We start from the raw sequence: 25,276 nt of genomic DNA on the forward strand, positions 1-25,276 counted from the left end.
AATACCAAAATAAATTAATGAATACATAAAATAATAAATTAATACCTAAATGATTATATAAATGAGTACCGGTACATAAATGTGTAAATTAATATTTAAATAAATGTATGAATAGATAAGTGAACAAATGAGTACATTAGTGAATAAATGAGTACAGTACATAAGTGGATAAATGAGTACATAAGTGAATAAATGAGTATATAAGTGGATAAATGAGTACATGAGTAAATAAATGAGTATATAAGTGGATAAATGAGTACATGAGTGGATAAATGAGTACATAAGTGAATAAATGAGTATATAAGTGGATAAATGAGTACATGAGTGAATAAATGAGTATGTAAGTGGATAAATGAGTACATGAGTGGATAAATGAGTATATAAGTGAATAAATGAGTACATACGTGCATAAATGAGTACATGAGTGGCTAATGAGTACATACGTAAATAAAAGAGTACATAAGTGGATAAATGAGTACATAAGTGGTTAAATGAGTACATGAGTGGATAAATGAGTACATAAGTGGATAAATGAGTACATGAGTGGATAAATGAGTACATAAGTGAATAAGTGAGTACATAAGTGAATAAGTGAGTACATAAGTGAATAAGTGAGTACATGAGTGAATAATGAGTACGTAAGTGAATAAATGAATACATAAGTGGATAAATGAGTACATAAATGAATAAGTGAGTATATAAGTGAATAAGTGAGTACATAAGTGAATAAGTGAGTACATAAGTGGATAAATGAGTACATAAGTGAATAAGTGAGTACATAAGTGAATAAGGGAGTACATAAGTGAATAAGTGAGTACATAAGTGAATAAGTGAGTACATAAGTGAATAAGTGAGTACGTAAGTGAATAAGTGAGTACATAAGTGGGTAAATGAGTACGTAAGTGAATGAGTACATAAGTGAATAAGTGAGTACATAAGTGGATAAATGAGTACATGAGTGGATAAATGAGTACATGAGTGAATAAATGAGTACATAAGTGGATAAATGAGTACGTGAGTGAATAAATGAGTGCATAAGTGGATAAATGAGTACATGAGTGAATAAATGAGTACATAAGTGGATAAATGAGTACGTGAGTGAATAAATGAGTGCATAAGTGGATAAATGAGTACATGAGTGAATAAATGAGTACATAAGTGGATAAATGAGTACGTGAGTGAATAAATGTGTACATGAGTGGATAAATGAGTACATGAGTGGATAAATGAGTGCATAAGTGGATAAATGAGTACATGAGTGGATAAATGAGTATATAAGTGGATAAATTAGTACATTAATGAATAAATGAATAAGTACATAAATAAGAGAATACGTTAAAACTAATTTCTAGTAAGTAGATGCATGCGCAAAGGAAAGCAAGCAAAAATAAATTGACAAACAAATAAATAAATAAGCATAGACTGACAAATAGATTGAAAATAAATAATTTGTTATACTTTAACAAATATAATAATAATTAAATGGAGAAGAATGGAGCATGTGAAATGTACAGACAGAATAAGGTATGAAGCTGTGTTGGAAAGAGTGGGTGAAGAAGGAATGATGTTTAAACTGATCAGGAAAAGAAAAAGGAAGTGGTTGGGTCACTGAGAAGAAACAGTTTACTGAAGGATGCACTGGAAGTAATGGTGAACGGGAGAAGGATTCGGGGCAGAAGAAAATGTCAGATGATAGACGGAATTGAGATATATGGATCATATGTGGTTATCAAGGTTTCGGGCAGGAAACTGCCCTCGTCCCTAGACCTGCCCTCTCCGTGCGTCGCCAAACGGCGATCGGGGAATGCTGACGAAATGGAGAAATGGTGACGGAATGATTTAGATCCCTAATATGGGGAAAAACGGAAGAACCCTGTTAAAAACCTCAACTGCGACCTTGTCCGTCACAAAACCGGAACTCGAACCCACGCCGCCTTCATGCTAGACTGGAGGTCTGACCACATAGCCACCACAGGAGCTATCCATGGGTAGAAATTCAGCACTAAATGGTTCGGTTCCCGTTCAGCAATTGGAAACATTCTGTCATTATAACAGTTGCAGCTGTTTTGCCTGTGGCAGGATTTGAAATTAACTCAGGTGGCAGGGGAAGTACTATCGTTTTTACTTCCTCCCATGTCAGTTGCATCGATCTGCATACCAAAATAAAATGGAAACATACTTCGAAAACGAACGAGCTGTACATTCTACCAGTCTAGTATATATAGTCACGAAGCTTGAGTTGTGAGAGTGCTACAAACAATAGACTGTGCCGGTACTATTTCGCAATGTCTGTAATGAGGCGATATTAGCGATCCTAGTGGCTAGCAACTATCTATGGATGCATATTTACTACATATTGAGCTTCGTGACTGTATATACTAAACTGTGATTCTACTGTGTTGAGCCAAGCGGTGACCTTTGATGATAGTGATACAATATGATCAAAGATTTCTGTTGTTAATAACAAACACCTAGTAATTCTAGTCGTGACGTCGTGTTATCGTTTCTGAATAATCTTTTAGAAGCGCTAAATATGGAATTAAAAATGTGTTCTTTGTGTTTCAATGAAGATATTTGCATGTTGCATGTTGATAATATTTGATTCCATGTCTGACTCGAGTATTCTTACACCTTAAAACCATATGTATTGTTGCTTCCTAAGTTATGTGAGTATGATTATCCGTAATAATTCAGATCTTATTTCAGCTTTAGAGAGCAGGTTGAATTTCTTTATATTTTTTTCACGATTCCCTTTTGTGTATATTTTCTTTAACTGGATATTAAATTCATTCCTTTGATTTCACATAAACAATTCCTTTTGCAATAATAGTAGAATAATAGTAGGTGCGAAATCTAGGGAGTCGTGTAGGACTATTTAAAAAAACTACAAATAATGCCCATGGTTGTCAGTATATCTTTTCATTAACAGTCTTCCTCGTATGTAATCGTGAAAACTTTGTAACTAATTCAACAGTTCATAGCATAAATACACGTCAAAAAAATGACTTTCATACTCCATCGGCAAGTCTATCGTGCTATCAAAAAGGAGTGCGTTATATGGCAGTAAAAATTTTTATTAGCCTCCCTATCGATATAAAAAATGAAACTCAAAACATAAAATTATTTAGGGCCAAATTAAAGAAGTACCTAATTTCTCACGCCTTCTATTCTGAAGGTGAATTCATGACATTCAGTAACACTTCATGAAATTGATACTAAAACTATGTGTTGTACTAGTAGACTATATTGTAAATCTCGTCTGTATATATTTCATCTAGACTATAAATTAAGATTTTATAATAGTATTAAGTTTTTTTAATTGTTCCATATTCTAGCTGTAAACATGTATGAATACCATGGAATGTTAATAAATACAATACAATACAATACAATACAACAGGGGCGGCTTTTGGGGTAGTGCCAGTGTGCCATGGCACCACCAATGAAAGAAACAAAAATAATACCAAGAAAGCAGTTGTAATAGTTTATACATTTTATTCGTATTTCATTTGAACGAGCGCGCGCACATATCCAGACGCACTCTTGCAGCGTTTTTCCGAACGTTGGAGCCACTTCGCTGAGGCACTACCTGCGTCCGTATAACACTGTACAAAAGGCTACTGCTTCTAGTTTATATGCGTTTCTTATGGCAGACTTTGAGCCGAATTCAATTTGACTCATTAGTTAATATTCCGCCCGCTAGAGCACAGTAATGCAGAAATTTCGCTAGATGGCAGGGTTATTGGAGACGTTATTTGTCTATGAGTTAGAGTTCCGCGCCAAATGTTAATGTAATGTTGCCAATTCAAAACTAATGCACATAACTTGGATTTGAATGTGTAAATTATTATCCATTTAGCTATATTGAACGCAGAGATAGTCATGGTTCTTTTAAGAAAGATAAATATTTTTTCTCATATTATGTAAAACTGTTTGTTAATGTTGCGTAATATTTGTTTTATTTTGCGGCAACTAAATATCGCTACAATGTTGCTATAGTATTGATGCTTCTGTTAACGATACATGAGATCTGTGCAGGACATGAACATGTGTTATTCAGGCCGCTGCCTTGGATTCATGAGCCTGTTAAATAAAGTGCAAACATGTTTGTTTATTATCTAGATCACTGTTTATCTCGTGTGTTTTTGCCAGTAATTTTACTAGTTATAAAAGTTATTTGTATTTGACTAACAACACTGTGAAAGTTTTGATTATCTGTATCTGTAAATTTCGTTATTAGTTTCGGTAATGTTATTGTAATTGTTACTAGATACATTATTAACTGTACACCTGGTAAAATAGCTGGTTTAATTAATGTGTTTTATTTAATATAATGCAAACGTGAACTGCGATTATTAATTTCACTAGGGTAATTTGCGTACCACTTTTTTTCATTTTTGGCACCACCACCAGAATGTCTCACCGGCCGCCACTGCAATACAATACAATACAATACAATCTCATTAATGCCTTCCGCTTACATAAATACTTCTAGACTTATGAGCCACCTCTATTCGCGTAAAAAACTAATAAATACAGTCGGTGCGTAAGTGTGTAGTTTGCTGTGAAAGTGAGGCGTATAGCATTAAAGAAAAAAATATCACAGTGAACCGTAAGTAATGTAATTAATTTTAGGAGTGTTCTTCTTTGAGATATTTCAAACGAAAAAGTTCAGTACAGTTTTGTTTGTTTTTGTTTCCTTTTCGAGTTGAAATTTGTTTTATATATCAAATATCATAGCGTGTTTTGGGAAAGTCATGGATTTAATTCCCAATATGATCAGTCAATTTTAGAGAGCAGCATATTATGATTATAAATCATTAAGGAATTTTCGTTTTTTTTTTAACTGTGCACAAATTTCATCTGACTAAATGTAACTTTTCGTTCGTATACGAAATATACAAACATACCAAAACACACCCCGATCAAATTTTCAACACACAGATCAATTTCAGTAAACACACACTATTTGACTGCACTCTTCAACACCTTTCAACAATCAAACACACCCACATAACAGGCAGAGAAGTAACGCCGTAATCTAGTAGACTCTGAGGATGGTGCGTGAAGCCTGAAACCGCTGTAAGTCGCACAAATCTTACATAATTAACATGAGTTAAGTCCACTAGTTAATCAATTAATTATTTTCAAGTGTTAAAAGTAGTGTACGCAAGATTCAAAATGGATTATCACTGCAATTATATCAAAAGGCACGAAAGTGTGTTGAACATAATCCAAAAGAACCAATATCATCAAAATCTTAAAATTATTAGGATATTAACTCGACGTTTAGCGTGGATTTGTGAAGCCTACCATAATGTTCAGTGCCAACATCCCAAGTAGTAAATTAAATAATCTACATTTCAGGAGATTTCTAAAAACAAGTACGTAGTAATTCAGTGGGTTTTCAGTGATGAGTGACATATGCAGTATCCTAATGAAACATGAAAAAATATCAGTCAATATGAATTTTTGTACTAAATGACGCCCCAATAACGTCATGTGTTATTGAAAGAATTTCTTGCAATATAAAATCATTTCAAGTGACATCCGCATATATTCAAGTTCCGTAACTTACGAATGGACATTGTTATTCACTGCGAAGATCACGACGAAAATGAACATCACGGCTCAAGCATGTGTTTACTACTGGGTGTTCATTTCAAAGTGTGTCATGACGTCACTGTTGAGTCACCGATTTCAAGCGAGTTTCACCTTATATGTCAGAGAAGTTGCCTATTATTCAAGGCGTTCTTCAATCTGAACTTGAGAACGTGTACGGTATAACTTGAACGTCGTAGCAACAGATGGCGGCCTGTACGGTCTGTGTGCTACCATAACCTCTTTCGAACTGTGTTTAGCGCCGGCAAGTCCTACGCAGGGTATTTGTTATCATCGGTTGCGTACGGTAACATTCCACAACACAAATCAAATACTCCGTGTCCATGTTGACCGTCGAAGTTAATGTCAACAAATACGTAAGTAATCGTCTTAACCCTCTCCCCATATCCCGACAGTACGTATTTCCAAATAGTTCACATTCCTGCCACTAAAAGCGTTATCGTACGCATCGGTACGTACTCTTCAGAATGAACGCCGTACTTGCTAGGCAACTTCTGTGCCTCCTAGGTAATACACCTTTGAGGAAGAGTAGGAAGATTGAATTCTCTAGGCACATCGGCTAGCCACATGACGGCATACATCGAGCCATGACACACTTTGAACTGAACACCCAGTAGTAGGCCTATAGCTTCAGAATGTCAGGAGTTGACTGTACTCCACGAACACGAAGCGCAAACCTGTTTGTTTATATCCTTATCTGTTGGATCACCTGTGTTCGGCGTACTATATACCCAATGTTTCTTTAACTTCAGTCTTTAGGTAGCTGGAATACGAAGCCTACTAATTATTATTTAAACTTAAAAATTAAGTTAACAGAGAAACTACTTCCTAGTCGATGTTAAATAAACAATGTAGTCTACATTAATTTCTAATGTTACATGTGAAAACTTTATTACATTTTGAGAAATACATTTCGAAGATAGAACTTGTGCGTGATCGTCCTTCCGTGCATCGACCGTGAATAACAGGCACGCACATTTTTCTTTTAATCGTGAAAAGGTTACATTATAGACAGGCGACTCATCACTGTGAAAGGAAGTGGTCATGCAAACGGCGGCATCTATCGGCATTTGTAAATAACTTTCCTATAGACAAATATAATATCGTATTGCCTTATTTTGTTGAAGTTCCTTGTATGTGTGGCAGTTGTATTGAAGGATTCATTTCAACTGTAAAGGTCGCACTACTCTTAGAGATATAATGACAAGTGAAGGCAGCAATATTGAAATGCGAGTGGGTAACAGAAAAATTCTGTATCACAGTCGCTTGTTATCACATAAATATAAAGAATCTTCTATAAATAAAATACCTCGTTGCCTTTTAGGAGTATGTATTGGCTTTCTGAACGGTGTGAGTCAATTTTATATAATGAAGTGTCGTAAAATACACTGTGTCCCAAAAGTTATGATGGAGTTTCAGAGGATTATATTTTTTGAATGAATAGGGGTAGAAATGTAATATTGGTGCATGATGAAAATTAAACTCTCAAAGTTTTTCGTCTGTAAGTTTGGATCACTGAAGGAAACAAAAGACGGTGACAATGAAACAATTGTAATAATTTTTATTGTTATACTTAATTATACAGAATGGATGTCCAAAGAAAAGTACAATATGTTCTGTGACTGGCAAAATTTATATCTGTGACTCATTAAGGGGGAGTGAAAATATGAAGTTTATGGAATCAAAATGGAATACCAGGGAAAAGTTGTGGGGTGATATCATAAAGAACAATGCAAACTAATTTTTCTCTAGCTTAATATTTAAAGATGCCCCAAGAGCATATTTTGAAATTTTCACAAAATTTGGAGGTTCAGATTTTTTTCAGCGAAAAAACATTCTCCAGTGATTTAATCTGAACGGGATACGAGGAAAATGTAAAAAGAAAAAACACATATTAAAAGATTCAGCATATTTTTGGTCCCCTGTTATTTCATCTTGAAGTATCACAGAAAGCTCAATTTTAAAGAAAATTGGACATAATCACAAAATTCTTAGGGTTGCCTAAGGGATGTAATATGGAAGAATAAATATCTCAATATTGAAAGTAAAATGAAAATCTTTAAAACCACAATAAGACCAGTGATGACGTATAGTACAGAAACCCGTGCAGAGACAAAAAAGAATTTACAACTCATGCGTACAGCGGAAACGAATACTCTACGAGCCATAGTTGGTAAAACTAGACTTGATAGAGTAAGAAATGAAGATGTGAGACAACAGTGCAATATAATGGACGTTGAAAAGTTCATGAATATGAGAAAGAAAGAATGGAATGCGCACATAGACAGAGCAGATAACTCAAGACTTATTAAAATAGCACGAGATATGATTCCTAGTGGCAAAATAGATGTGGAAGGAAGGACTGATGTCATCTTCTACTGAATCGTCTCCTGTGTGAAGAGAAACAGGCCATGTGCCTATACAAAAGAAGAAGATAGAATTAATGGAAATTTTTATGTTGCGGGATATTTAAATCAGAACACTTACGTACTCTAATTAAGACAAATCTGACCTTGTGGCCTGTATTCGGAATGCCGAGGGGCTGAACCCATCACAATAAAATTACCTACATATCATGGCGTAATGAAATATTATCTATCGGTAAAAAATGAATTAAAACCTGATTTCAAATCAAAAGAACCTACTGTTGGAGAGATTTCAGAAAACGTTGCTATCAAAACTAAGGAAATCTGTGTAAATGCACCTATTCTGACAGTCAGTCATACGAGAATATTACAACTGATTCGTGTTTACCATGACCAATACAGAGAAATGCTGTATACTGCGATTGTGTGCAAAAGGTTATCGCGTGTACTTTATCTTTCGTGTAAATTAAAAGCTCTTGTATCCAGTAGATATTTGAAACAAACCTATTATGCAATTTTCCATAGTATATTTCATTATGATATTCGTTTGTGGGGTAACGGTGCTAACGTTAATAGTGTTCTAATCTTATGTATTATTACTATTTCATCTTTTAATGCTTATTGTCGACCTTTGTTTCGTAATGCTAATATTCTTACTGTAATGAATATATTTATGACTGTTTAGTCTATACCAAGATTAATTTAAATAGTCATGCTTCACAAATAATGTACTAGAAATAATCATTATATTGTAACACCTACGGTCAGGTTGACAAACACCAAGAAATGGTTGAATGTTATTTCTTTAGAGATGTTTAATAGATTGCCTAAGAATGCCCACTCAGTTAGCTTATTTAGATTTAAAGTTGTTTTAAAAATGTCTTTTAGATAATCCTTTTATGACATTAATGAATTTTTTGACAGCCATATGAACATGGAATTTTAATCTGTTTATTTTTTTTTGACCATTGTCTATAATTACGCTATTATAATTCTGACAAATAAACATGATTGATTATTATTTGCTTTGTACAGATTTTTTTTTTCAATTTTTAACTAAAAATTACATTATTCTCACACACTTATCATAACAATATTATTGTTACAGGTCACACGATTTCTAGCAACTTTATTCTTTACAGTTCAATTTTGCATCCTAATATACAGTCTTAAAGGGTTTACAAGAATAACGTGATTTGTAACAATTGTGATAAATGCGTAAGAAAAATGTAATTTTGTAGTTAAAAATTGTAAAAACTCTATGCGAAGCAACTAAGGAATTAAGAATTACATTTTTAGCTTCAGAATACTATCCAATTAGAAAATGATAGGCTACTTCTGAATAATAACAAATGTCAAAATATGATTAATTATTATTCAGTCAATATGGCTTAAGCATTGCATTACATATGAAATAAAAACATATGAGTATATATTGATGTGTTACATCCTATTTTGATACAAACGTTTTCGCCTCTAATGGGGCATCTTCAGGAACAAATATAAGTATCATCTAAAATCAATTACAATACAAACTTACATATAAAACTACCTTGACTAGAATAAAGTATGACATGGTGACTATGTTATCAATCAACATTAATGGTCCTGTCAAAATTAAAAACGAATTGATTTTAAAACAATATGAATGTGCTTAGCCATGCTAAGTAGATCCCTTGTGTGGTATCTCAGATATATTGCGTTGTCAATGAAATCATTATAATACTAAAACTATACAAATTAAAATCTAATATCAAATGTGGAGTCAGCGACTATAAAGCATCCATTGAATATTGAATATTTTACGAGAATTCCAATTGCTCCATGAAATTAGCTACACATGCTTTATAGTCGCTGACTCCACATTTGATAATATTAGATTTTAATTTGTATAGTTTTAGTATTATAATGATTTCATTGACAACGCAATATATCTGAGATACCACACAAGGGATCTACTTAGCATGGCTAAGCACATTCATATTGTTTTAAAATCAATTCGTTTTTAATTTTGACAGGACAATTAATGTTGATTGATAACATAGTCACCATGTCATGCTTTATTCTAGTCAAGGTAGTTTTATATGTAAGTTTGTATTGTAATTGATTTTAGATGATACTTATATTTGTACCTGAAGATGCCCCATTAGAGGCGAAAACGTTTGTATCAAAATAGGATGTAACACATCAATATATACTCATATGTTTTTATTTCATGTGTAATGCAATGCTTAAGCCATATTGACTGAATAATAATTAATCATATTTTGACATTTGTTATTAACACGAGGCTTAGCTGAATATTTTCCAACATGAATTGTAAATTATTTCTGAATAGTTCATTCTATAATTGTAATATTTTTTTACCCTTAAAACTAAAGAAAAAAGTAGTCTATTTTTTAACAACTTCAAATTAGTGTAACTATGAAAATATTGAGAATAGGACCCATATTTATATGACTTTTTTTTGCTAAAAATGTCTTCGGGAATATGCTCTATAAGTGGCGGTAAATCCTTGTGAATCACCCTGTATATTTTTATATTTTATGATTTATATTTTTATTTTTCAAACTTCAAGTACCACCCAGCAGTGGCTCGTGTACCATCGGTGGTATGCGCACACCATAGGTTGAAAACCGCTGTAATAAACAAGACTCAGTTTTGACGTTAAATAGCCGTTACGGTCATGCATTTAAATCCTATTTCCGACGTGGAATTTTGCCAATTATTGTGTTGTCCACGTCATGGAGGTCACACCAATCGTCCAGTTAGCGTGAAAAATGAATTTGAGAATTAATAAAAAACAGTACATTCAATCATTCTGCCAGACATCGAAGCTAGAGCCTCCTGGTTAAGAAGCAGTAGTGCAGCGTGTGCGGGGGTGGAGAGGCGGGACGCAGCGGAGCACCCCATATATTGACCGGTCCTCTCCCTGCGGAGTTGAGAGAGAGGTTTTAGGCTTGCCACAGCAAGAATCTTCATGTCTCGCGGTTGATTGACGTTACATGACCCACTCGTCCTGTTCATTACGGCATGGATAAGTCTGATTCTGTTCCGTGTAATTTCTGTATAATTTTTTATTAAAAAAATAAACTGTTGAGAAGGTTTCCTTCGAACGCATATCCTTTGTCAGATTTGGTATGAACTCTTAATAATAATAATAATAATAATAATAATAATAATAATAATAATAATAATAATAATAATAATAATAATAACAATAGTTTTATTTTTTCCCTGGCAGATTTAAGGCCATCAGGCCTTCTCTTCCACTCAACCAGGATCAAGTCACATACAGAAAAATACATACCGGTATATAAATATTAACTTAAAAATAATAATAAACATAATTAAGTAAAAAAGAGAGACTGAATACATAATCACAAACAGGAAAATACATTCTAGTATACAAGTATTAACAAACAAAAAAGAATTAATACATATGAATATAATCTCACAACTAAAGGAATAGTACAATTAGTATGATCAGCACAGCACGTGTTACATTGAGACAATGACAATTACCTAGATATTAGTGTTAATGGGAAAATAAAGTAATGACTGTGTAAAATAATAATAATAATAATAATAATAATAATAATAATAATAATAATAATAATTATAATAATAATAAGTAAAAATTATACCTAAAAACTAGTTCTGTGCATTTAAAATATTTCTAAACAACCTAATTTTAAAAAAACTGAGGACTAAGACTACCCCTGATTTCCAGCGGCAGCGAATTCCATGAGCGGGCCATGGCTATTGAGAAAGAACTTGTGTACAGAGATGTGTGATGACGTGAACTGAGGTACGCAATAAGAGGCCAAGCGCCAAAAACCTGTTTCGAGATATTGACCATTGAAATAAATCTCTTTTTTTATGAAACATTTTATGCAAGAAATATTATAACATTCATACTATTACAAAAAAAATAGCTCAAATAATACCAAAACAGGCTAACCGATTTTTAATAAGAGACTAGCAGTTCAATTAATATTTCAAAGCAAAATAAATAAATTAATTTTATGCAATAAAGAATTTTTAATTAGGCCTATAAATAGCAGCAAAATTAAGATATCGCATTCTTGATTTTTTTCCGAGATAAATTAACCTGCCATCAACAGATTTGTGCAAATATCTCATTTTTTTTTCAAATTGTCGGTTGGCCTATTATTGCGTAACTCATCTGGTCGAGGTCATCAGAAATTGATAAAGAGTTTTAGATAATAATTTCATGAATAACACAGCTAAAATTATTAATAGTATTTTATATTTTGATTAGCCACCATGGTGGTTTAGTGGCTACAGCGTTGAACTTATAATCCTGTGGACCCGGATTCGATCCCCGGCATAATCCGATTTATAACTTGTGTTGGACTAGTTCGTGGTCCAGGAAGCTCTGTTACGCTGTGTCATTCCAACAAATCTCCATTATCATCTCATCTCTTTGCAGGTGTAGCGTAGACTAACTTCATGCGGCGCATTTTCGTGTGAATTTAATGATTAAAATCCGCTAATTTCAAGCCATTGTACGATGCAACCAGATTGAAACGTCATAGCCAGAGAGGAAGGTGGGAGACAGGCTTGAGTTCATTGACCTCTTACATCTATACACGTATTACGAGAAGAAAGGGGTCTGTGTTAGCGGCGATGTTGCCAGACTGCTGAAACTTCCAAATTACTTGTACTGTAATTCATCATGCATTTAATCACAAAACTTAATATAGATTTTCTGTTCATTTAGGTGTACCCTATAGTCCCTTTCAACCTGCAGGATTATTTCAATCCACTCTGTATAAATAATTATCTTTATTACCAAGTCGACACGGTCAGCGCGTCTGGCCGCGAAACCAGGTGGCCCGGGTTCGAATCCCGGTCGGGGCAAGTTACCTGATTGTGGCTTTTTCCGGGGTTTTCCCTCAACCCAATACGAGCAAATGCTGGGTTACTTTCGGTGCTGGACCCCGGATTCATTTCACCAGCATTATCACCTTCATTTCATTCAGACGCTAAATAACCTGAGATGTTGATACAGCGTCGTAAAATAACCCAATAAAAAATAACGCAAGACAACGTTATTTTAACATTGTAAATTCATGAGAAAAACTACGAGTAACTGAACACAGATTGTATAAGATAATAAAATATTTTCATTTAATGAGACCTTTGTAGTCACTTTTATATTACATTTTTATTGTTTAATAACAGGAATTTAAATATAGGCTATTAACATGTTAAGTTTTATGGTTCCAGTAGATCAGTTACAATAATATACTGAATAATAAACATAAAAAATAACATTAAATACTGTAGCCTACTCAACAGAAATAATTTCTTAAAAGTCCTTAAAACTGATGACAAATATGAAATAATTTAGTAGGCCTACATCAATTGAGTCCGCTCGTTGTGTGACGATTTGACTTAAAAATACTGTGTATGTCAATATATAAGTCGTACACGGAGTAAGGCTAGCACGGCCGACCGTGAAACGAGCGGATCGTGTTCAGAACCTGGTTGGGAAAAGTTACCTGGTTGAGGGTTTTCCAGGGTTTTCCTTCAAAACTTAAGAAAAAAATCTGGGTAAGTCTCGGCGCTGGACCCGGGACTCATTTCGCTTGCATTATCACATTCATTGAAAAAGCATAATAAATTAAACCAATTAAAAAGGCTGATTATAGCTATAAATCTCATCATCCGCCGATGAGCTGTTATGATATTGATCTCTTGTGTTTCTTTGATGCGTAGTGCTTAATAATCGTGTATTACCCCAAAATTATTGCTTTATTTATTTTGTAGTTATTGTTAAATTGTTTCAATCGGTGTGACTATTCGGCTACTGTTCTTTCCCTATTGCTAAATGGACTGTTATCCTCCGTGTTCCAGACGGCTTGGCTGGACGCGGGCTCCAGCAGGCGGCGCGGGGCCCCGATGCAGCAGGGCGCCGCAATCCGGCCCGCAAGATGACGACGCGTGAGGAGGGCGTGGAGGAGGAGCATGGCTGCCGTTTGGGCGCTATTCCTAGCGCTTCTGGGGGCGGCTACGGGGACTCCGGACTGGACGGACTGCCCCGCGCCCTGCCACTGTAAGTGGACGTCGGGCAAGAAGACGGCCCTGTGCCGGGAGGCGGGTTTCACCGCCGTGCCCAACTCCCTCAACTCCGACATGCAGGTCCTCGATCTCGGAGGCAACGACATCCCCTACCTCAGCAAGGACGCTTTCCGAGCCGTGGGACTCCTTAACCTGCAGCGCATCTTCATGCGTGGCGCCGGCGTCCGTGAAGTACATCGCGACGCCTTCCGCGACCTCAAGATCTTAGTCGAGGTGGACTTGTCGGATAACGCAGTAGGAGAAATTCATCCAGAAACTTTTACCGGAAATGACCGATTACGCGTGCTCTTTCTAAACGGCAACCCAATCACCGAGTTGCTCGAGCATCAGTTTCCCTCTCTGCCCCACCTGCGCACTCTGGAGCTCCAGGACTGTCAGCTAAGGCATATCGATGTCGACGCCTTCGTGTTGGTACCGACTTTAGAGTCCCTAAACCTCAAAGGCAACGATTTACGTCATCTGTCAGAAAAGGTTTTCCTGCCAATAATAAAGCTGAAGACGCTGGTCCTGGACGGGAACCCGTGGCGCTGCGACTGTGATCTGCGCGGGTTCCGGAACTGGCTGCTCGGCAGCAACCTGTACTCGATCTCTCTGACTTGCTCCGAGTCGGACGCCCTTACCGGACGTTTCTGGGAGGATGTGCCTCCTCGTGACTTTGCGTGCGCCCCGGAGGTGACGCTGGGGGAGAAGATGGTGCAGGAGGAAGCGGGGGGGAACGTCACTTTCCGATGTCACGTCAGGGGTGACCCGGAACCGGAAGTGACTTGGTTGTTCAATGGGAGACCTCTCGGTTCTGGGGGCAATGCATCGTATCCCGAGCAAGTGTACGTCATAGAGGAGGAAGAGAGTTTCAGAGAGAAGTGGACCAACCTGAGCGTGTACAACGTGACAGAGCAGGACGCCGGAGAGTATTCCTGCGTGGCTCGCAACTCCAGAGGATCCGCGAGCAGGAATGTTTCCCTGCTGCTGCCGCAAGTCGTGACGGCGACGACGCTGAGCAAGGCGGAGTCGTGGCTGCTATGGGCGGGAATCGTGGCGGGCGGCGTCGCGACGCTCTGCTCGGCGCTGCTCACCATTGTCTGCAGCTGCTGCATGTGTGGACGTCAGCGCCGGCGTCGGAAGCACCACCGCCGGAAAGCCAAGCTCAAGGGTAGTGTCAGCTTCACTGAGCAGGAAAAGAAACTTCTGGATGTCAGCATTACGACGACGGAGCGTCCCTCGGGAGGCGGCAGCTGCGAGGGTCTGGGTTCTCAGCCCGAGATGGAGCTTCTTGAACAGTCACAGTCCATACCGCTTGAACTCTGCGAGCCGCCAGTTCACATCACAATCGAGAGCCACGCCGCGGCCGACCAAGCCCCCGTCATGCCTGTAGGGGGTGCCTACCCCGGAACTCTTGCCGTGTTTCCACCCCCGCCAGAATTCTCCACCAGTCTCCTCCCGGCCGGGGCTTTCGGCAATATCTTCATCTCCGTTTCAGTGAGTCAGGAACCAACAGCGGAGGGCCAGCGGTATCCAGACCTTTTGGACATCCCTCACCGCTCCAAGACTGCCGCTACGACGAGCGTCAGCGTCGCAGCCGGCCCCGACGCCCCGTACTGCCCCATCGATATTGCTAGCAGTTCGGCGTCAAGTGCCAGTGTTGCGTCGTACGCCACTCTTCCACGCAGGCATCTAAGGCCGGCTAAGGACCTTGCAGTGGATCCTTTGTTGCGCGCAGGGGGACCCCAGTACGACAATATGGGGCCGAGGGTAACGGCCGGGGGTAGTTCGACTCTGTCACTTCCCGATACGGACCTGAGTATCGAGAGACCTGGCTTTGTGGAAGATATTCCACCTCCGCCGTTACCCCCGCTCTGCACCCCAATGACGTCAGAGTACGTGGCGTTGTGAAGTGCGGTGATCGGTGTAGCAGAGGCTGGTCTGTCTTGTGGCGCGAGTCTTGGAAAGGAGGTGGGATGAAATCGATATCCTAAAATTATAATTAGAATTTTATACGTCCAAGAAGCAAAGCATACGAGTCCAGGTAAAGGGCTTCGAAATTGTGTTACATAATTATATTCTAAAAAAGATAGAATTTCAATATAGAATTTTGACATATCGTTAAAATACTGTAATATCGAAATCAACTTTCCTTCAGAAGATTGCAAAAGATGGGATAAATTTCAATAAATTTCCATAAAACATTTCTTTCAGCTATAATTGCTCAAAAATAAGTTTAGTATAAATTTATTTCTTCGTTCGTTTTTAATATAAATTTTATGAATTCATTCATTTCAGTTGTAAGTTCAAAAAAATGTCGCAATATAAAAGAAAAATATTATTATATAAGAGGCATGTTGTTTTATTTATTTTAGATTAAAATGTTAATCATCATCATCATCATTATCAGCATCATGGATTAAGCCTTATAAGGCTCGTTCCGGTCACATTTTTTTAACACTGTTGAGCCCATCTTGTTTTCGGTCTACCAACATTTCTTCTACCTATTGGGTTACAGTTCATCATCAGTTTTGGTATGCGGTCTGCTTCCATTCTTTGTATATGTTGTTTCCAATCGTTTCTATATTGTTTTATTCTGTCTATTAATTCAAAAATGCTTAGTTCCCCCCTTATATCTTCATTTCGTTTCCTATCCAATAAGGTGTAACCTGCTACAGATCTCAGAAATTTCGTCTCTGCTGCTTCTATTCTTCTTTTTCTTTTTTAGTAAGGATCCAAAATCCAGACCCATAAAGCAACATTGGCACTGCCATTACCTTATAAAATTTAATTTTTGTTTCTTTTCTAGTACTTTTTAGGGATCTATTAATGACACCGCATACATAGCTGAATTTATTAATCTTGTTTTAAATATCTTCATTCTTCATATAAGAAATGTTGCACCCAATTGAAACAATTTATCTGTTCAATAATTTTTACTTCCAAGACAATTTTGGCTCTTAATGTATCTGCTCCTCTAAATGCTAAAACTTTTGTTTTGTTAATTGAAATATTTAAGCTAAAACGTTTACTTATATTATTTAATTGGAATAGAGCCCTCTGTGCCCCGTTTTCAGAACTGGATATTAAAACTTGGTCGTCCGCAAAGAGCAATGTATCTACGAATATATTTTTTTTAATTTTAAAATGTTCATTTAAATCCATCTGCCAATGTTAATATTAATGTATATTACGCTTTGAATATAATTGTATTTCCGGTATTATTATCTATTAAAATTGTTAACGTTTTCACAAGAATAATATTTTAAATTGTGTTACAGTCTACAGTACTGTTTCAAGGAATTAAAAGGAAATTATTTCCCGTATGTAAAACACAAGAACGAGAAAAATGAAAGAAAATAAGACGCCGCATGTCGTAATATTTAGTGTCAAGCCATAACTTTATATACATTTCTCCTCCTTTGATTACGTATGCGCATATCTCGGCCACAAGACAGAAGTCAGCCTGTATCAAGAGACAGAATGTCAAGGATCGCAAGCTCTAGAGTGGGTGTAACATCGCAGTGTAAACCTCGAAACTATATCTTAGTCACGCTTTTATCGAGTGTGGTTGTTCGGGACTGAAGCATGGCCAGAGACTGTTTTACTGACCTGCATATTTAAGTCCCTTTCCCAATTTTTACAGAACATAAAATACTTTAGGGGATTGTAAAATCTGAAGTCATAACGATGATATAATAATTTTTTTTTAATTTTTTTTTTCTGCCAGCGAGAAGAAAATTTATTATATCTTCTTCGAAACCCCCATCTGTAATGTATTTGGACGACAAGTTGTATTGGTACAAGCAGGGACTCGAACTGTGATCTTGGTACTCCGAGGTAACGTGGAAAGGTACTTCAACACCTTAACTGGTACGTTTCTCTTTAATTGTTGAATTTTAATTCTTGTAGCTTGTCATTTCGCTATAAAAAGTGAAGTTGGGCGCAGTTTTTTGTTTCATTATTGACAATACGTATGACATTTAAAGTAAACACAAAACATATTATATAAAATTGAATAAAACATTATTTGACATTCCTCCTTTGATAATTGATTTCATATGATAGTGGAATTGTTAACCTGGTAGACCGGAAAGAAAACATGTAGAATGTAAACAAATTTGAAAACCGGCGCATTTTAATTAAATAAAAAAGCCTCTCTGTTTTATAAACATTAATAACTGAAAATGTTTAATCAAGACGGGGCATTTGAAAAATTAAAAAAAAATTGTCAAAGAGAAAATACATGTAACGTAACTGTGACAGAGTGTATAATATGGAAATTATCTTTCCAAAACGTTTTACTAAAATGCGATGAAATTTGTGATTTTATGCTCAGAATAAACTAACTTTTTAACCGTTACAAGAATTTGAATGTTAGGAAGAATATTAAACGAGGCAACTATGAAAACAGTACGAGATACAAAAATACTTACAACTTTATTGTCATAAAGTCAGAAAAGCTGGTTTTTAATGTCTATTTTAGACATTATTTTTTACTTGAATAATATTTTTTTTAGCTTTAATGTTTAAAAGAATGTTTAATATTATTTTAAATCACTGTGCGTAAAATGTTTATTTGCAGTATATTTATAAATATAACGTACTCTACGAAAGAATTGAAAATACCTGCATACCACTTCATTACATCTGCTTAGGCCAATTAGATGATTTAGACGTATTCTTATGTGTACTTTGGCTACGTTAGAGTTTAGTGTGAGAATGCTGAAGAACTGAAGTCTACGTAAGTCGAGCGATGCACTTATCGAAAAGGTAAATAAATTATAAACTCTTAGGAATGAGATAAAATGCAACATATTATGATCCAGAATAACCCTATAAATGCGTTCCCTGAGTTCTAATATAAATTCTTAAATTCTTTTATAAAAAGGAAAGGAACGAACGACGATGTTGGTGTACTTGGGGAAATTCGATGAGAGATATTTTTTCGATGTAACAACTCCAAGAATTTGTGATGAAACTCCATGTTATTTTTTATTATTGGTAGATTGATTTATGATTAATGATACACCTAAGAGAAATTTTAAATTTTAAAAATATTTGACCTTCATTTTCCATTTTCTATATACACATTACTTGGCGTATGAATAGTATACATAGAAATGATTAGATCAGTTGGTAAATATTTTGTACATTTTTTAAAAATATCATAAAAGTAATTTTTTTTTCGTTTCATATAAGATTATTTCTTTAAACAGAAATTTTACTGTTGTCTTCAACATACTGCCTATAATAATTGACATGTAAATTTTAAGTGTGCTCGTTAGTTTCGTCTAAAAAAATTGTTCATGTAATTGTAGCTCATATCCGAAAAAATTGCCACAACTGTATAAATTATTAAAAAAAAAATCATTTGAAATCCTACTGAAATATCAGTGCGAATTTCCATACAGTATAGATTGAGGAAGGCGTGAACGAAATTAATGCAAAATTTGTAGGAGAAGATAGATTTTGATCATGGGCAAAATTGCAAAAGCTATAAACCAATAAAATGGAGTTTAACAGTAAGAACTGCAGGGTATTTGAAGTGCGCACACGTTTAAAAATGATTCCAAAACAAGTGCTCTAATCGGCGCAAGTCCCTAAAATTTTGCGAGATATTTTTTAAGAATGAAAACAGAAGATTGATATTTTTCGTGAAGGTGCACCCCTAATATTACTAATAGTTAACGGAAAAATATTTATGCACCTAAACTTGAATCTTGTCACATAAAGTATATAGGCTGGAAGTGAAATAGCCAAAACTATATCATCATATTGATGGAAAGTTAATAGTTTTTTTTTTTCAGAAAAAAAAAAAGTATTTCTCAAATGTTTAACAACCTTTTATCCGGTAACTATTGCGAGTAGGATCGTGATTTTTGTCCATATCGATAGGAAATCTAATAAAGAATCATTCAGCCCTCTGGCGTATTTCGATCGCGTGGACGATTTTCATGTAAATTTAATTTTAAAAACCTCTAATTTCAAGTCAGTGCATGATGCAACGTCGCGCCGGAGAACAGCTCACCTAACGAGACACACCGAATTCGTTGAGCTCTTACATCTATATCACGAGTATAGTGTGTTAGCGGCGATGTTGCCGATCTGCTGAAACTACAAACGTAATTTTCCAATTAACCGTGCATTAAAAAAAAACGTAATATAGGTTTTATATTATTTAAGTTTACCCTATCATTCCTTTCAATTAGGAAGGATATTTCACTTCCAGGCACCCCTGTATATTCTCATTTTGCAGGAAGTTAGTGCAAATAATGTGTAATATATATCAGAAATTATTTTTTCTCGTACAATTTTAAGACATGGAAAAGTATTGCGAAGCAATTTAAGAAAGTGGATGTAATTATTCTTTGGAAGTTACGTGACAAAAAATAAAAAAAACGAAGTATTGCTGCCTAATTATATTTATGTTATCAAAGGAGGAAAATATTGTAGGAAATATTCTGTTTGAATGAGTGAGATATTTATGCTAAGTGAATTTTCACTTATGAATAGAAATTACAAAAACAATTTTAGGGATTACTGTTTTATAATATCCAGAATTACAAGCCATTTGATATATTTGGCTTTTTTCTGGCATTTTACCTCAGAATGCCAAGCCCTACGAGTAAAACCCTTCAATCCTGAAATATTCAGACAATTTCCAAGTTCTGATTTACTTAAAAACAGGAAATAGAATAATGAACGTCACTAGGATACAAATTGTCCTGTCATTTTCGGGATTTTATACTTCGAAAATTACATATTAGAACTGATCACATGACTGGAAATGAAAGAGACATACAAGAAGTTGTACATTAGAAACAATGTAAAGAGAAGATCAATTGACTCTTTACTGAAATAAACAAGAAAACATACAATGAGTGTTTAATCTCTCTTATGAAGACTTTCGAAGTAGAGCTTGCGTGTAATACTGTATTTAAACTTTATATATACATTAAAATAACAAAAGAATGACGAGTGCCTTCGCACGATATTTTTACCTCCTCAAAGTAACTGAAAATAATTTAGTCAAGAGTGTTTTTCCTTTCCCTACGTTTTTTTGTTTTTAGTAAACAGATCAGTTGTACTTGAATATAATTATCAACAGTTGTCAGTAAGACAATTTTGGGTGCAGTGTATATCAACTTGCAGGGTGATGACTATATTATTGTTCTTGAACCTTTCTGTATCATAGTTAAGGACCAGTGAGAGATGTAATACTAACAAACAATAAATCGGAAAGGCCACTAACCCCATCACGTGTTCTTTTGTTAACCTTTCTGCTGTCGCTTCTGTTTAAGTATGAGTGTACCAACGTAAGATTTATTCTTCCAATATTTATTACTAACATTCAACGATTATGATTTTATGGTTAATAATAAATTTAGCCATCCAAACTATAATTTACATATCATTAAAATTCCTATGAACATATTATATGAAATATTAAAAACTTTGACGATATTAGTACGCCTGCCTTTGTTAAAAGTTTCTTGTTTTGTATTATTATTATTATTATTATTATTATTATTATTATTATTATTATTATCATGTTTCCAACTCTTGCATTTAAGTCACCTATTGAAACTAAAGATGGACGGAGGCCGTAACAGGCCACTAGGCCTAATACCTACAAGGACGATGATGATGATGATGATGATGATGATGATTATTATTATTATTATTATTATTATTATTATGTTTGCTTTTGTTTTATGTCTTGTCCATTTCTTTAATGAAGATACTTTCATAATTAGCACGCCACTATTCTTTCTGCCATTATTCTGTAATTTTACGTTAGTTACAAATTTCCTACAAACGTCCTTATTTTCCTTAGTTAAATTGTTAAGAGCAGTCGATTAAGTATGTGATTCTACGATTAATACACTCTGAAATACATTAAAACACTTTGAATATGTTGATATCAGTTTTTGTTAATATATTCTTATAATTTTCACTAGGCTAATTATATTTTTTATTTTAGTATATAATTTTTCTGGTATTTTTATGATTACAGTAGAATCTCGTTAATCCGAACTAATTGGGACCAAGACCCATTCGGATTACAAGATTTTCGTATTAACCGAAATGTTTCCTGTAATGCACGAGCGCTGAGAGACGGTAGTGGGAGTATCCTGTTGCTATTTTTAGAACGACTACCAACAGGTTCACTTCATTACAACAAAAAAATACTGATTTTATGTACAGAAACACGGTCAGAGCGTGGTGCCGACCACACCACCTCATTCTAGTGCCGAGGTCATGGAAAGCATGGGGCTCTACCTCCATGCCCCCAAGTGCCTTCATGACATGTTACGGGGATACCTTTACCTATGTATAGAAAACACTAATTGTTGTAACTACCCTTCAATGTGCTATTTTCATAATTTTTTAAAGTAAAAGAAATTGAGTGAATTTATACATTTTTGCTTTTCGCTGCTTTGTACTATTACAATAAATTTAGTTTTTTTCTTAAAATAATTTTGTTCGGATTAACCAAATTTCCGGATTAACGTAGTTCGGATTATCGAGACTCTACTGTATATGTTTGTTAGAATACGTGAATCATTTTCTAAAATTGATTGCAACCAATCGACTTTTTTAAATTAACATAACATGATTTTCCTAATCAAAATTGCGGATAATTGAAACTGATCTCAAAATTACGAGTACATATTGTAGTGTAGCACTTCGAAGATGTTGCTGTTGCCAATACTACTAAAAATGTATGGTTGATTCAGCTTTTATCGTTTTCATTCTTCGGCTTTTTTGTATCACACATTTTAGTATCGGTTATATATTGTGTTACCTCTGAGCTGATGCTATTTGTACAGTGCTGTTATATTATGACGTAGGCTATTATTAAAAACAAAAAGTCTTGCTACGAATGGAATAAACTGCTGCTGCTTCTTTTCATGCTTTGTCAGAAATAATTTTAGGCTCCCAAATCATTCTCAAGAGTAGCATATAGCCATCTACAATTGGACGGAGTTACGCAATAAGAGAGCAAGCGCCAAAAACCTGTTTCGAGATATTGGCCATTGAAATAAATCTGTTTTTTTTTTTAACATTTTATGCATGAAGTATTATAACATGCATACTATTACAAATAAGCACCAATAATACCAAAAAAAAGTCTAACCGATTTTTAATAAGAGACCAGCAGTTGAATTAATATTGCAAAGCAAAATAAATGAATGAATTTTATACAGTAAACGAATTTTTGCTTATAAATATCAGCAAAATTTAGATATCGTATTCTTGATTTTTTTTCACTTAAATTAGCCTGCCATCAATAGATTTGTGCGAATATCTTTTTTTTTTTTTTTTTTCCAAATTATCAGTTGAGCTTTTATTGCGTAAATCCGTCCAATTTAAGGAGAAGTTGTCTTTGGGGTAGATCTGTTCACAGAGCAAAGAAGCTGTGAGAGAGGGGCAGCGGGCCAGGTTTCTTTAGTTTGTGTAACAGTTAAATATTTGTATGCTCGACCATGCCGAAATGTAGTAATTATACACCTGGTAGAAGTCCTTTAATGCATATCATTAAAGTACACCTATTCATTAAAGTTCAGGTTTTCGATTATTCTCGGATATGCAATCGAAAGACAACTAGCAAAACGTCACGCAGACTGGAAATCCAATACTGTCGTAGAAGGTTATATTCTGTTACTATAATAATTAGCGTTAATTGTGAATAATATTCAAATAAATTCAATTTGTCATCTCGTTTTTCAGTGTCGAATTCAATTTCAAGGTTATATCAAGTTTACTCTCTAGGTTATATCAAGGTCGTCGACATTCGTTGCGCGGCAAAACTCAATACTTTCGCGTCTGCGCACATCTCACAATTTACGAGATTGCACAAGGTCAGTTCGCTCCCCAGTCACATAAGAATAAAATGAATACTTATGAATCATTTCAAGTTAGAAATATGGTCGAGCATAAAAAGTCGTATGAAACTTGCCTATAATGGTAATTAACCCAGATAAGACTGACGTCCTACATATAGGACACCGGACGTTTCACACAAATATGATAATAACATTGACTATGACAGACTAAATATAAGAAAAAAATTGGAGGCAATTTATAACACATAAGGATTATGGTATCGTGATTGCCGACTATGAAAATCTTACACAGCAATGTTAAAAAAATAAAACGTCCGGGTCCTATATATAGGACGTCAGTCTTATCTGGGTTAAGACGCTCGTATGAAAATTATGAAACTCGCTTGCGCTCGTTTCATAAACATCCTCGCGTCTTAATTACTATCATTATGGGCTCGTTGCATAATGCACTATTATTAGAGCCGAATTTATTTTTACGAATGACTTATATGGTGGCACAAATTTCCGAAATAATATTATTTGAATTACCGAATAGATGTTTCTCCAATTGCCGAGGACCTCTTGCTTTACTTCCCTTCTGAAGGAAGCCATGATAAAGCTGTTTTAGACCATTGAGAATTCTCCTCCGCAATATGGATTCAGTGCGATACATGACTATCTGTAGGTCATATACGACAATTTATTAAATTACTATTTTTTTCTATTATAATATTTTGTTTCTCTTTTTTTCTCCCATATTTTAGGCATATGGAAGACGAACGTGATGAAATTTCCGGAGGTGAATTAGCGATGTTTATTTTCATTCTGGAGTCAGATAAGTGATAAATTAATTTCAAAATACTACTGCTGTATTGTAAGATTAGCAGCTCATAATATTTTTTTGAGGAAACAATTGACTGTCGCGTCTAACGTGTTTTATTTATTGATTCATACATGCCTGCGTTTATTTACGCCACATGTCAGAACTGTCACGCGATATAATGAAATTTTTTAGTAGGGCTATTTACATTTTAATAACTGCGATACAGGAAATTTTACATTGTTTTCATTTTAAAGCAAATTTGATGCATATCGACGAGATAAATTATTGTTTGTTGTTACCGCAATATTACGGAAGGATGCCAAGTAACACAATCCACGCATATTGCTTCTGAAAACATGACTATGATTATTTCTGGATCGCTTAGTTAGGATCGGGGAATTGATTAATTATTAACTTATTCCATAACATGCTCTAGCCTACAGCCTCGCTCATTGGAATTCCTCCAATAACGATGATATTATTTTGTTGATGCAAACTTTCGTAGCGTTTTTTCGCTGTGACAAAAGTTTTTATTTCAGATG

At 35.1% G+C, this 25,276-nt stretch overlaps 1 protein-coding gene across 3 annotated transcripts in view; it reads left to right on the forward strand.

Annotated features, from left to right (window-relative positions):
* Nucleotides 1-21,484, forward strand: part of LOC138709374 (leucine-rich repeat-containing protein 24-like) — a 651,569-nt gene extending 630,085 nt beyond the window's left edge. For all 3 annotated transcript variants that reach the window (XM_069840108.1, XM_069840107.1, XM_069840109.1), the window contains one exon: nt 13,875-21,484. In XM_069840108.1, coding sequence (XP_069696209.1) covers nt 13,986-15,989 — 2,004 coding nt within the window. In that variant the 5' untranslated portion in view covers nt 13,875-13,985 and the 3' untranslated portion in view covers nt 15,990-21,484. The remainder of the gene's footprint in view (nt 1-13,874) is intronic.
* Nucleotides 21,485-25,276: the final 3,792 nt, after the last annotated feature.

Source organism: Periplaneta americana, chromosome 11 (assembly GCF_040183065.1).
Source record: "Periplaneta americana isolate PAMFEO1 chromosome 11, P.americana_PAMFEO1_priV1, whole genome shotgun sequence".
Lineage (NCBI taxonomy): Eukaryota > Metazoa > Arthropoda > Insecta > Blattodea > Blattidae > Periplaneta > Periplaneta americana.